Raw genomic sequence first — 15,075 nt, 5'->3', positions numbered from 1 at the left:
TGATGTAGCAGCTACTCTGATGAGCTTATAAATTTCATGAACTTTCATGAATGTGCTTTATATGCCTTCTTCCAACTCAATGGTTTTTTAAAAATTAGTAAAAACAGGACCTACTTGTGGGATGACCCGGATATTCCTTGGACACTGCCTGTCAGCTCAAATTCACTTAATACTCTCATCCTGCCTGTATTTTTCTAACTTATTCATGATGAAATAATGACAAATATCTTTCTGAAATATTTGGCTTATAGTCCTCACTAGATAAAACACTTCACAAAAGAAAAAAGTTTAATTTGGTCTGCTACGAATTGTTAATGAATCTGTTCTGGCTCCTAGATTAGAAATTTCTAGAAGTTCATAAAACAAACAAACAGAACCAGGAAAGATAAAAGTTATTGGCATTGAGTCTTCGATTTCTGGAATGTGCCATTTCCTATTCTTTGAAATAGGAAAAGCAATGAAAAGAATTAGAAGACCATATTAGTCTAAATAATTCTTCTAGGGCGCCTGGGTGGCTCAGTTGGTTAAGCGACAGCCTTCAGCTCAGGTCATGATCCTGGAGTCCCGGGATCGAGTCCCGCATCAGGCTCCCCGCTCAGCAGGGAGTCTGCTTCTCCCTCTGACCCTCTTCCCTCTCGTGCTCTCATTCTCTCTCTCGAATAAATAAATAAAATCTTTAAAAAAAAAATAATTCTTCTAATCCCTAATCCCTCAATGTTTCCTTTAGGAATCTTCCAGTGGAATACTTATCGCTACCTTTTTCCCCCCTAAACTTTAAAAAATTTGCTTTCCTGAAATTTATTTTATAACGAATTATACTGATTATATATGCAGTATTCCTTCCTTGCTATTATCACCTCCAAGATGATAAATTCTGCCTTAAGCTGGTGTTATTAATACTTATTTACAAACTTTAAAGGAAAAATATGAATGCTTCCAAAAGGAAGTATGTACATTTACAATGACAGGGTGGTACTCAAATCTCCCTACTGATAAATGCAGATAGCAATTAATTCTAGTCTTTCTTCCTGTTTCATTCATTTGACTCAATATATCAGACACATGGGTTTCAACCAAATCAAGGAGTTAAACTCAACATAACTTTAATGGTTATTAACATATAAACACTTTATAAAAGTACACATTGCATTTCTTAACAAAAGGAAACAAATAGAAAAAAATTAACATCATTTTTTCTGCAAAGATGCTTTTGTCCATCTAATTACAGCCTGAAGACAACTCTATAAGATATTGCTAGGACAATTAGGAAAGGGATAGTTAACAGCTCCTTTCACATGGCATTTCACTTTATGCCTTAAATACACTTTACCAAAAGTTTGTTCAAACTAATACTTTCTTAATACTGGGCAATTTGACATGATGGGGGATGGGTTGGGAGGTACAGAGTTGCAAACCAATCACATGAACAATGCCATTCTACCAACTATGCCATTTTACCTGAAAGTAGAACATGTACAAACAGTAAGAGACAGTAAAATTGAAAAATATGTAGAGAAAAGTAACTCAATTAACAAAGGAAACACCAAAAGCCAATTAACAGAAAAAAAAGTTCATCCTTACCAATAATCAAAGTACAAACTAAAACGAGATACAATTCTTCAATTGTCTAACCTGCATGAATGTAGATTAGCATCAAGCAGAGAGAGCCCTCTACTGATGACAGCTAACTGGGGAGTTTTAATTTCAGAAGGAAATTTAAAGCTATATATCAAGAAGTAAAAACAAACAAAACAAAACAAAAACAACTTATCTTTTAAGCCAACAATTCCACTTCTAGAAGTTTATCTAAAACAATAATCGTATGTGCTCAAATCTTCCATGACTATTTTAAAATTAGAAAATAATTTCTTGTTATTAAAAAGATCTGGTACCCATATAAAAATTTCCAAACACAAGTGGAGGGGTAAAAAGACTAAAACACTGTAAAATGTTAATGCTATTCAGTGGGATGGTATTTTCTTTTATTTCCTAATTTAAGTTTACACAACTTGCACTAATTTTAAAAGGAAAAAAATTAAAATCCACTGATTTTAAAAATCAAAAACTTTGTGTCTGAGACAAAAATGCATTTCTCAACTTTTGATTATAAATAAAATAAATATAATACACAGAACCATCATTATCAGATATATCTTATTCATGGATTAAACCTTGTCTTTGAAGTTAACAGTTATCACAATTTTTCAAAATTATTAAAACATGTTTTTTAAAATAAACTTAAAATTTTGCCCCTTTAAATCCTTATAATAGCTGATGCCCTTGTGGATATAAAACCCAAATTTGAGAAATCACTCTCTTTGTATTTTGTTGATCTCTGCACATTAAAGAATCCCTTTAATTACTGACATACTTTATTGCCAAGCAAATTCTACTGACTTCCATAGTCAAAAGTCCTTTGAAACCCAAATGTTTTAACCAATTTTCAAAACTTGCTTAGACGAAGGTATAAAGAGACAAGACAGTCTGGCATTAATATGAAATATTCCTAAGACGGAGCAAATGTACAAGGCCTTTTAAAACAAAGAGTCAGGAAAAAGAAACCATTGTCTCCCTGCTCCTACTGAGCAGTCTTTCATTTGACTTAAACACTAGAAAATAGTTCCATTTATTTCTCCACAAAATTCACTTTTCAGATTTCTAAAGATCCCTAACCAGATATTTTTACAAGCAACACAGCTGCAGAGAGTATTCTCAAGTTCAAAAAAAAATTTCGTACTTTTCCTACATTGCTTTACCTTACTACATCCTCCTACAAACTCTCCAACTTTTCTCCTAGTTCCAGAATTTGGAGTAATGCTTTACAAAATACACATCTGTAAGTGCAAATAAAAAACATTAATATTAAATACGAAACTACTTTTGAGTTAACTACTTATATTTCTATGTGCATTAAGAAAATAGAATATGGCAGGGGCGTCTGGGTGGTACAGTTGGTTGAGCGCCCAACTCTTGGTTTTGGCTCGGGGCGTGATCTCAGGGTCTTGAGTCTGCTCTGCACTCAGCGGGGAGTCCACCTGGAACTGTCTCCCTCTCCCTCTGCCCCTCCCGCCAGCGCTCTGGAGTTCTCTAAAATAAATAAACCTTAAAAAAAAAAAAAGGAAAGAAAGAAAACAGAATATGGCAAACAACAGTTTAAACATCATCTGCATTATTCCCCACTTTTTAATTATATCATCAAGCCCTATTTGTCACCATTTGCTGCTGGCAGAACTAATTTTCTAAGCAGTTAATTTCTCACAACTTACTCTGTAAACTATGTCCTTAATTTATTCTTCACTTAAAACTAACTCTTCTATCATTTCCAAGAACCTACCCTTAACCCAAAAAATTTTTTTAAAATAATCTCTATACCCAAGCTGGGGCTCAAACTCACAACCCCAGGACCCAGAGTCCCATGCTCTACTCACCCAGCCAACCAGGCACCCCTCATTCAAAACTTTTCACTTTAGAACCAAGGCTTCCTCTCTTCAGCAGGGCTTTTAACCCATTCAGTTCCAGCTTAGGACAACAATTTTTCTATTCCTTAGCTACATTTTGGTTCACTGAACTGCAATCAATCCTCCACTTCTTTCTTTTTACTTGATCAAGAAATAGGCAAAAGGTGATTTTAAGAAATGGCAAATATTTTATCTGTGCCATTCCTCTACCAGCAGACTCCAGATTGCAAAATTACTTTTACTGTGCCTCACTAGTGAACTTTATGTCCCCCAAAACTGGCTACAGAACATTTTTGTGAAGGGCATCTGCCTTCAGCTTGGGGGTCATGATCCCGGGGTCCTAGGATGGAGCCCCGCACTGGGCTCCTTGCTCAGTAGGGAGCCTGCTTCTCCTTCTCCCTCTGCCCCTGCCTGTGCTAATACATAAAATCTTAAAAAAAAAATTTTGTGAATTAAATATTTCCTCCTAGACTTCAATATAAGAAATAAAAATTAGAGGTGCCTGGGTGGCTCAGTTGTTAAGTGTCTGCCTTCGGCTCAGGTCATGATCCCAGGATCCTGGGATCGAGCCCCGCATCAGGCTCCCTGCTCAGCGGGAAGCCTGCTTCTCCCTCTCCCACTCCCCCTGCTTGTGTTCCCTCTCTCACTATGTCTCTCTCTGTCAAATAAATAAATAAAATCCTAAAGAAAAAAGAAAAATTATCCCATACTTAATGTATCTCATTTATAACCAGTTATTTCCACAAAGTTGTCACAAATGGATTTATGTGCAAGTATGGGACTAAAATTGAAAATGTTAGCATTTATTAAATCCTCAATCAATTTAAAATTTTAATTGTGAATATAAATTAGTGAAAGAAATATAAAGGCCTAAAAGTGCATTTAAGTTTTAAATATGGATTATCTGTGCATGACTTAAAAACTTACCCAACTTCATTATTCTTAAACTTCTACAAATCCTTCCAAAAGTATACATTTTGGTGCACGTGTTACCATGCTTCAGACGTACAAAAGTTGTTAGTGAGCCCTCTCCTCTCATCAACACTCCAGCAGACAAAGATCCACTGCCCAAAAACCTTCAGCACAACCATGTGGGGTTATGGACTGGGCTCAGATGGGTACTTAGAGTACTCAGTCAAATCTCCCAACTGCCACTTCTACACGGTGTGACCTTGGTCAATTCACACCACCTCTTCGGTTTCCTTACCTTTAAAATGAAAAGAATGGAAAGACACACCTATATAAAACTCTCAGCCCATTAGCTGCATCTGGCTGGTGGGTTAAGGAGCAAATGCAGGATTCCTTTCCTGTCCTTCCCCTGAACTGTCCCCAGTGGATTACTTCTTAAAATAGCATGTAAAAACTAAAGATACCCTATAAAACAAACTTACGATTCAGGATCAACAAAATAATTTACAGAGCCTCTCGGTACCTACTAGATACTGTTTTCAATGGAAAGAAAATCAGATTAAGCAACAAAACAATGGAAATGATGTGCTAAAAACTAACGTTTTCCTATTTTTTAAACAGGTTTCAGATATAATTCATATACCATAAAGCTCACCCCTTTAAAGTATACAATTCAGTGGGTTTTTTGTTTTGTTTTGTTTTTTTACTATATTCAGAGTTGGGCAGCCATCAGCATTATTTTGTTTTAGAATACTTTAATCCCCTCCAAAAAATTCCATACCCATTCCTCCCTGCCACCAACCAATAATCTACTGTCTCTATGGATTTGCCTATTTTTGACATTAAACAATAATTAAAGCCTTTATAAAGATTTGAACATATCTCCAATAAACCCCAAACTTGGCTGTCCTTTCCAAAGTGATTTATTATTCAGCATCTCTTAATTAAGGTGAATGAGGTGATATATAGCCATTAAAGTCTAAAGAATATTTTATGTTTCCTAAAGGCTTAAAAGGCATATTACTGTAAATTTCCATATTATAGGCTTCTTTTCAGCAGGGTGTAATTCTGCTTCAGCTAAAACTCAGCTCCGACAAAGTCAAAAGGGGGAAAAAAGCAGAATAATCATGATAAAATGCATAAAGATATATTAAAAATATTGCAGAGGGAGATTTACAGACTACAGAGTTGGTCAACTACTACTCTCTAAGGTAACAGTGGGACAATGGGAGAAGCAAATACAGGTCAGGCAATCAGTGGGTAAATTGTCTCTAAAGACTCTAAATACAATTAATAAAACTGAAATCATTTTATCATCACTAAGCACTGGCAATTCTAAATAATATCAGGTATAAAATAGTCCTTCCTCTAAAATATGTTGTTGACTGAGATGCTTAAGTTTTAATCTGTTGCTGTGGTGACTTTAAGTTTTAACAATATATAAGCATCAAATCTATACGCTTTTACTACATATCCTCTAATAAGCCATCTATTCTAAGTGGAAATTCATTAGGAAATCCTCTAGTTATGTGGTCAGTGCCCAAAATATGCAGATTCGCCATACCTGTTCATCTGGAGCGTCAGTACAAAGAGATTTAGGATAGCCTGCACTCAGGCTCAGTTAGTTTCTCCAATCCTGTGGTTCCTATATATGTGTGTGTGTTTAAAGAGTACATTCAAAATATGATAGCTGAGTGCAATTCTTTCTGAAATCTATTTTTCTGGTATAAATATTTACAAACAGCCAGAATCAGCCTAAAACAACGGTATAGTGGAACACAGAGCTTGAAGATCCACGAATAAAAATCATGGAGAATGCCATTACTACTTTACAAAATGTAAGGAAGTAGACATTTACACATAATTTAAAGAATGTTTAACTAATAGCAATCTATACTGAATTTTTCGGTGGAAACATTTCAGTGAGTTTTTTTTTTTTTTTTTTAGTGAGGAGACATTTGAAAGTCACTACAATCAATGTGGAAAGACATTCTAGATTTCTAGATTTATTGTGAAGTGGTTTTTTCCTAAATTTCTAACCAAAGGTAACTTATATTTAAGACTCCCTAACTAGTGTATGTCTGTTGCTTTATATACAGCTTTTCATAATTAAAACTAATAAAACGTGTTCTTTAATCAATTATGGGTGAAGATTGATCAAGCGGGCTAATACTGTCTACGGAACACAAATATGTGAAGATCATCTTGATAGTCACTGACAAATATGCAGAAGGTAAGGCCTGAAAAGAAACTGGAATATCATAGTAAGTCAGTATGACAGGCCAGTATGTAGGTAAGCTTTTCTGTTTTTTTCCCAAAAAAAGTATCAATGCAATTTAAAAATACTAACTTTTTTCCACTGTAGTATATATATATTTGCAACCGGCATAAAGTTCACGTTTCTTTCTTGGCCATTCTCATGATTATTCTGGAATTAATTTTGTTGTATTAAAAAGGGATGTATTAAAGAGAAAAACTGTGCTCTGGATGTCAAATATGCAAGGCGTGCCACTGCTCTACAGTCTCTTCCAACTAGGATTACTGACCCACATAGGTTTATACCAAAATCACCAATTATCCAAACACAAATTATAACTTTCAGAAGAACTTGGATGGCCCTCTACTTTTCACTGAGCCCTGCCGTCTCCCCCACTACCCACCCCGTGACTCCATCAAAACCTTAGCTTCTAATTCTTAACTTCACTCCAGAGTCACATTGGATTTCTTGCAGAATTCACTACTAATCAGTACAATGTGCTTCACTGGAATATCAAAGTTTCTATATTTATGCCTTCACAAGGACTCTAGCTATAAAGCAATGAAATGTAATCAATAAACCATGCAAATACTTAATAGGACGAAGGTGACCAGGGTATAATGAATTATAATACTGTTTGTGAAATCTTAATAGTTCTCAAAAAAAAAAAACCCAAGAAACAAAAAATCATGATAGTACACTGCTAATCACACATAATATTTACACGGAAATGTAGACACGTCTCTTCAAGTCTAAGCTTTCAACGGATCTTTTTAAGGCAAGCTGAACTACTACCAAACTCTACTTTTCCCTGTTCCATAGGAACAGAATATTAATCAACTAATGGTACTAAAAATTTGAATAATGGGCAAATTGCTTATTCTATATAGCTGATGACGTCGTGTAGCTTGTTTTAAGCTCATCGTTAAAGATGTATGCCGTTGCTCTGAAGTATGCTTAAAAAAAAAAGATCTGGCATATTATCTCAACAAATGTTATGAACAATACTAAGGGTCCATCATTTATATAAGAACTTTTTTCCTACCATGTTACCAAAATATATTTAAAACAAGACTTCAATGTGTGCAGATATCTACACAAGTTACCCGGAATGCTGAAGTAATTATATTCACTTGGGTTCCATGGCAGAGAACCTACAATTTGTATCTGGCAAAAAACACCCTGCCCCAATACCAACTACCATTTGTCAACTTTCTGCCAGGTAGTTTTACGTCCTGAACCCTGTTTCACAAGATTTATAAGCCAACTTTTCCATTATTCCAATTTTTCTCTGAATTAGTTCCTTATCACATGTCCATGTAATTTTTTCTGAAACAAAATACTAAATGAAATGCCAGACTTCTAGGGTAGGGGATATTTTCAACAAGAACATCAGTGATAAATGCTGCAACAGAAAGCTCTGAAGAGCCAGCATTATTAAAATTCACCATAAGGCCAGACGTCTACTGTTGTTGGAGATAAGCAATTCTGAGAGTCAAGAAAGAGCAGAATACCACGATAACTTTTAGTATCTAAAACTCCTGTGGTAACAGCATAACATGGTCAAATGAGGCAAGAAAAAGACCTCCAATTTTACTTCAACTGTGGCCTGGTCCTTTACATCTCTTTCACACAGTAACAATCTTGTGTCAACTCTTTTCCACTGCTTTAGATAGACTTGGAAGGAAATGATCAAGAACTAAAGATAAACATGAACAGATTAAGAAAAAAAATACTTAACAAAGTATCATCATCTGATTTAAATTCTCCATACCTGGTAATCAAGAGGTAAAACATACAATAGTCCATACACAAAAATTTCCAGTGGGAAAAGAAAGGGGTGGCAAGCTCCCCGCTGAGATGTGTAACACAACTCTTCCTTCAGGATAATGTGGTGGTTCAAGACTGACAGCCCAGGGGATAAGGGTACCAACATAAATTCATACATAAAATATTCATAAAGCTTAATCTGAGTTTAAAGATAAAAATGAATGTTAAAGTTCTTGTATTTTCTTCCTGCACTTCAGCATAACATTGTATGTACATCACCTCAGTATCTCAGCGCTGTAGTTCTCTAAAAATCTGAGGATCCCTGGGAGTCTGAGTTCCTTTCAGTGGTCTGTGAGGTGAAAACTGTTTTCATTTTAATACTAAAACATTTCTTGCCCCCTTCATTCATTTTCTCACAAGTGTACAGCAAAGTTTTCCAGAGGCTACCTGATGTGTCTAATTACAAGAGACTGAATAAAGAAGTAGATATGAGAATACAGGTTTACAAACCAAAGTTGAAATGAGATTTGCAAAAATGTAAAACAATGTCACTCTTCTCACTTTTGGGGGGGAAACATTATTTTTCACTTAAAATGTTATTTATGTTAAAATATAATGGATTTGTTATTTTCAATAAATGCATTTCTCAGATTAAATTTCTAAGATGATAAATATCCCAAAGACATATGATATATATCTATGTGTATGATATCATCCACAGATACAAAAGCTCTCTGTAGTCCTTAACCTTTAAGAGTTAAAGGAGTCAAAATCCAAAGTTTGAGAACAGCTGTCCCAGAGAAACTCTTATACAATGGAGATAGATATGTTTGAGAAAGTTCATTCAGTGTTTGTCAGCAATAATTGAGAAGCAACTTAAATGTTCATCAACTGGGGAACCAAATAAAATATGGTTTATTCAAATGATGGCATATCCAGCATTAGAATGAAATCTTAATGTTAACAACGTTTGAGAAAAAAAAAAGCCCACGAGTATATACAATATACCACTTATGCATATCAAAATACAGATTAAATACTGCTTATGTACCACAGAAATTGATACTAAATGCATTTTGATTGCCTCTGTGGGAGGAAAGGACTTTAACTTGTAATATTTTAAGCTTAAGTTAAAAACACTTATATTAGTAACAACTGTCCATTCTTGTTATATCTTCTCTGCACTTTTTTATACTTTTAAGTCTTTTTTTAAAAAAAGATTTTATTTTAGAGAGAGCAAGTAAGTACAGGTGTCCTGTGCTCATGGGGGGAGGGGCAGAGGGAAAGGGAGAATTTCAAGCACACTCCATGCTGAGCTCTGAGCCCAACCTGCTTGATCTCAGGACTGTGAGCCAAAATCGTGTCTGATGCTTAACGGACTGAGCCACCCAGCTGCCCCTAATTAAAAGTCTTAAAATCATAAATGCTGCTCCCTCCCAAAAGTGTGGGAAGATACAATCTGTTGGGATTAGAAAAGACTGGTTAAAGGCTAAAAATGAAATCAATGGATTAACCAATCTGTAACTTTCATTCATTCAACAAACTTACAAAATACCAAACTCTTCACATTAAGGAATATATAAACATAGCAGAAAACAATTAAGTATTGGCTATAATTAGTCACTCATTTTTTTCACTCAACTTTTTACAACACTTAACAAAGCGTCTCACCATAAAACTCCTGTTTAAAGGGTATCTTTAATAACTTCATTCTTTTTATCTTCCTTCCCTTATCAGAGATACTGACCTCTTTTACCTGTGATCTGTACCCTTCCTTTTAGCCACAATTGTGTTCTAAGCAAGCCCTTTTATTTTTAAACTGTGCTTCTCTACACTGCCCCTCCCCCAACACGCTCAAACTTCCACTCCTGAGACCAAGGCTTCAACATCACTTATTAAGGCTAAGATCACATATATGCTATACAAACACACAAATGGCCTACCACTAGTGCCTACTACCCTGTTAAATGCTCTTCTTTCCCTTCATTCTTGAGGCAACTTTGTCCTTAAATCCCTCAGAACCAAACTTCTAAAAAAGACTACATTTGTGACCTTTATTTCCTTATCTCCTTCATCACCATTCAACCTTAAACTTCAGATCCCATTACTCTCAAATTTTAGTAGCTTTTTTCTTAAGTCTTAACCTGTTAACTGCTCCCTGGGTATTATACAAAATATTATCTTTAGGCAGCAATTAAGATGGAGAGATGTGCATTCAAATCCCAGCTCTACCATTAGCTAACAGTATGCCCCTGGGCCAGTTATTATTTAACTTCTTTGAAAATCAGTTTCCTCATCTATAAATGGATGTCTGTGCAAGGTTGTGGGAATATCCGACATGTATTTATAAAATGCCTGATACGCCATAGATGCTTATTAAATATTAATTCCTTTTCTCACCCCCTCTCAATTTTCTCCAGGGCACATCTGAGAATGACTCCCATATGCCTTCCTCTATTTCTTGGTTGCTTCCAAGTTTGAGTCCTACATGCCCAACTGCTTGCCAAAAATTTCCACATGACTTTTCCACTCAATCTCAACCTGTTAAAAAACCAAACATTTCCTCTTCCACTAAATATGCTTATGATGACTGCTTGACTTGTGCTAGTAGCATCACCACTTTCCCAGCACCTAGAATGTGGGGGCAAAAGGGGCTTATTAGCCTTTCAGATGGCAGGTCCACGGATCCCTCCTCTCCCTGCCACTATAGACATGCCAAGTTCAGATTTTACTCAATTCTACCTCAGTCCTCAAAATGCCAATCTTCCTCAAATCTCTGCCTTCTACAATATATACAAATCAAGCAGTTTTCTTGATCATATCACTCCACTACTTAAAACCTTCAGTTTATCCAGAGCCTAAAACTGGAATTTAAACATATTAGACAGACATGAAACTTGTCAGGCCCCAAATTACTTAACCATCTTTACTTTCCAGTAGCCTTTGGAATCAAACCACTGTTCACTCCTCAGCACTGTTGCCCTTCAATCACTACTTTTCTACACCTTCTGAAATCCTAAAACTGACTCCACCTTCTCTTCCCAAGTCTTCACTGATCCCTCATAGCCATCCCAGGGTATTTTTTAAGAGCCCCAGAGGAAGTTGTTCTATCACATGTTAAAGTTATTTGCCTTAGTCTTGTGTCCTCTATTAGATCAGGCTCCTAGGGGACAGAGATCCTTGGTAGTACCACAGTACTCAGGACACAGCTTTGTAGCTGAGCCCGCATTTAAAAGTTTATAAAATTAAAGTAAGACTTGGGAGATTTGAGGTTACAAACTAACCAATAACATTTCATGAATGGGGAGTAATAACTGAGAAGCACTACAAATCAAACAACACAGGAAGATGAATTTTAAAGTCAGACTAATTTCTCCAGAAGAAAGTTTCTTCCCAAGTCAGAACTGGCAACACACACCTAACATAATGTAATCTGCAGCTCATAAAGAGTAGGAATGGAAATAAAAATTTGAGCAGAAAGGTGAATAATGATAGGAAAACTCTCATTTTGCACATTTTAAAAAGGTTAAAATACCATTTCCCTTTTTTGAGAAGTCAGTATCCTACCTTATTTTTGTTTTTCAAAGTATAAACTCCTGATCACACTTTTCCAGAACATAAGATATTTTGCTTAATGTGCTTACTGTCAACTTCCACACTGCTTAACTCAGAATTAAACACTTCTGATCTTAACAATACTCTAAAAATCCCCTTCTTCATTAAAAGTTAACATTAAAAAGAGTCAATAAGGTTTTATCTTGGGAAAGAAATGTACTTATAATTTTTAAAAACTCTTGTACCATTTGTAAAATTCTCATGCATTCAACAAGTATTGGCCTCCTATGGTGCGGGGAGGAGGAAAGAACAGAAACTCCCTACCCTCATGGAGCCAACATTCCAGTAAACTTTGCCTTCAAGAAACCAAGTCAATTTCCAGACCTGAAATCTTTGGAGCATTATGACAAATTCTCTAGCCATCAAATATTAGGAAATATTATTTCGTTATTTTGAAAATCATCACACTGGCCAACACCAGTTGCTACTCCAGTTAAGACATTTTATGCACCCATCGGTTGAAGACAAATCATTTCTAGGATAATCTGTAAGGCAATAAAAGATCCTAACTGCAGTGTTACTGGAGGATCCCATATTACCGGACTGCAAATCTAAAGGAAAGTTATCGCACGTTAATTCTGTTCCAAGTGAAATTACAAAACCTTATTGTGAGATGCAAGTTTTTAACGCCGTATCAAGACATCTAGAGCTACAGCACTACATCTCACTTTTTCAATGTTGGGTTTATCTTTAGTGTTTGGAAAAGGAAAATAATCCAACTCAGCACATGACAACAGTTTCCATTCTGTAACTGTATTTTTAAATCACCAATGGTCAAGTCCCCTCTCCCCAAATCGACTCTGATGAAGAGGATGTGTGGACTCTACACTCCCAAAACAGCACCTGGAATCAGACTTGAGATAAAACTATAGAGCTTTAAGGCGGCAGGCAGCTTTGTTCCCGGTTTTGGGAGGTTTTCACATGTAAATGTTCCCCTAGAAGGGAGCCGCGGATTAACTACCGCGGGAGGAGTGCGAGGGTGGGGGACTGGAGGCCAAAGCCGGCTTTCTACCGGACCGAGGCGGAGCAAGTACTCCTCTCCCATTCAACTTTTTAGGTGTCACGTTGGGGCCACCGAGACCATTAAGAGCATTGTGTTCATGACTGGAAATGATAAGGAGCCACCCCTTTTCATTTGGGAACCCCATTTCCCAAGTATGTGAATCCCGGGAGAAGGGGATGAACACCCTCTCCAACTCCTCCCCGACCCGGGATCAGAGTCCAGCAGCCGCCGCGCCGCGGCCTGAGCAACAGGAGAGCCGAGGCCGCCGCTCCGCCAGCCCAGCGACCGGCAGATGCTCCCGCTCCCCCGCCCCCAACCCCACACGCCCGCCCGCGCTTCTTTCTTAGCCCCTTGCGGGCTCCCGGCACTGCGAAGCCAGTAACGGGGCTGGGAGCAGAGAGCGAAAGCGCCCGGACCTGAAAGAGGGCGAAGTTAGAGGCACCGGCGCAGACGCGGGCTGGGGGAGGCCGGAAGGGGGCGAGGGGGGCAGCCCGAGGTCGCCGCCCGGGGGTGGGCGATGGGGGAGGGGTGTGGGGTCGGTTCCCGTGGCCGCCGCGACCTCTCCCAGACCACAGGCCGCTCTGCGCAGGCCCCGCCGCCCCGAAACCCGGGCAGGAAGCGTCCCCACCCCGACCAAAGCTTTAAACCTCCGGCGGCGGGAGAAACGGAGCCCTGGCTCCCGCGGCAGGCCCGGCACCCCCTAGCCCCGAACACTCCTCACCTCCTGGTTGAAGGCGTTGACGGCGTCCATGTTCACGCTGCGGCGGCGGCTGCTCCGGGCCCGCCGGTCACATAGACCTCGCGCCGCGGCGGAGCGGGGCCGGGGAACCGGCCGGGCCTGAGGGGCGGGGGGGAAGCGACGAGCGGCGGAGCCAGAGGCCGGGCAGGAAGAGGCTGAGGCCGAGGCGGCGGGGCGGGCGGCAGAGGCGGAGGGTGGCGGGCCCCCTCTCAGTCCCGTTCGGAGGATGAGGAAAAGGAGGCGGCGGCGGCGATGGGCTCCAACATGTCCGTTTGCTGGTGGCGGCTGCGCTCTGCGTCTCGCTGACACGGCCCCCCGCGCCCTCACGCACTGGCCCACACTGGCCCGACCGGCGAGCGGGCGGGCCTCTCTCTCCCTCTCGCCAGCGGGATGGCGGCAGCGGCCCGAGTCCACGCCGCGCGGGGCACCCTGGGACGGCTCGGGCCTCCCAGCGCTTCCTGTGCCCGGCTCCCGCCCCGCCCCGCCCCGCCTCGGGCGCGCTGGCCCCGCCCCCGCCCCGCCCCCGTCCCGCGCGCCGCGCGCCCGGTTGCTGGCGCGTGACGCTGGGACGCCGGGCGCTTTCCCGCCGGCGGTGGCGGCGGGCCCGGGAGATTGCTTGGCACTGAGGCTGGGCCCCGGCGACGACGCGGGAGAGCGCGGCACCCCGAAGTCGGGAGGCTGGCACGGAGAGGGCCCGCGCACACGCGCGCCCCTGCCCGACGCGGCGTTCCCCCGTGCGTTTTCGTGCCATTCTGCCCAAGCAGGCCCAGCACCCGGCCGGGGCGATTGGGCGGGCACGGACCCACTCGCTCTCCGCTGCCTGGAACAAAGGGCGCAAGATTTAACCTCAGCCCGCTGAGCGTGCACTTGCAGGCGCCGGTGCAGACTCCGCCTGTGCCGCCCTGTGTCTGCTCTAACTGTGCGAGAGTGGAGCACTGAGAAGGACGTGCAGGCAGTGGCTACCCACGCAGGCCCGAAAGAACCCCTGTGAAGCCCTGCGCGGCGGGATTCGCTAACCCTTGATACAGATTCCCCCAAACCTTTCCTTTTTGGTGGAAACACTTTGCCCTGGTTCACGTACCTTGAGTACCAACTATCTGCTAGCCACTGTGCTAGGTTCTGGGGATATGGAAATAAAAGGCGATCTTTCTGCGGCAGACAACTCCGTTTAGTTGGGGAGGACAGACAAGTGAGCAGATAAGAACTAAAGCGTGATAAATGTTAGGGCAGAGACCCAGGGGGAACAAAGAAGAAAGATACTCATCTGACTAGAAGTCCAGGAAGGCTCGTCAGAGGAAGTGGCTCCCAAACTACATCTGGAAGA

The 15,075-nt window shown here is 40.3% G+C and overlaps 1 protein-coding gene across 2 annotated transcripts in view; it reads right to left on the bottom strand.

Moving 5' to 3' along the window:
• Nucleotides 1-14,181, bottom strand: part of SCAF4 (SR-related CTD associated factor 4) — a 56,050-nt gene extending 41,869 nt beyond the window's left edge. For both annotated transcript variants that reach the window (XM_028113929.2, XM_028113938.2), the window contains exon 1: nt 13,734-14,181. In XM_028113929.2, the coding sequence (XP_027969730.1) occupies nt 13,734-13,763 (30 nt within the window). In that variant the 5' untranslated portion in view covers nt 13,764-14,181. The remainder of the gene's footprint in view (nt 1-13,733) is intronic.
• Nucleotides 14,182-15,075: the final 894 nt, after the last annotated feature.

Source organism: Eumetopias jubatus, unplaced genomic scaffold (assembly GCF_037043125.1).
Source record: "Eumetopias jubatus isolate StellerSeaLion01/CBP00866 unplaced genomic scaffold, mEumJub1_p1.0 scaffold_1, whole genome shotgun sequence".
Lineage (NCBI taxonomy): Eukaryota > Metazoa > Chordata > Mammalia > Carnivora > Otariidae > Eumetopias > Eumetopias jubatus.
This window is presented reverse-complemented; position numbering and strand designations above follow the sequence as displayed.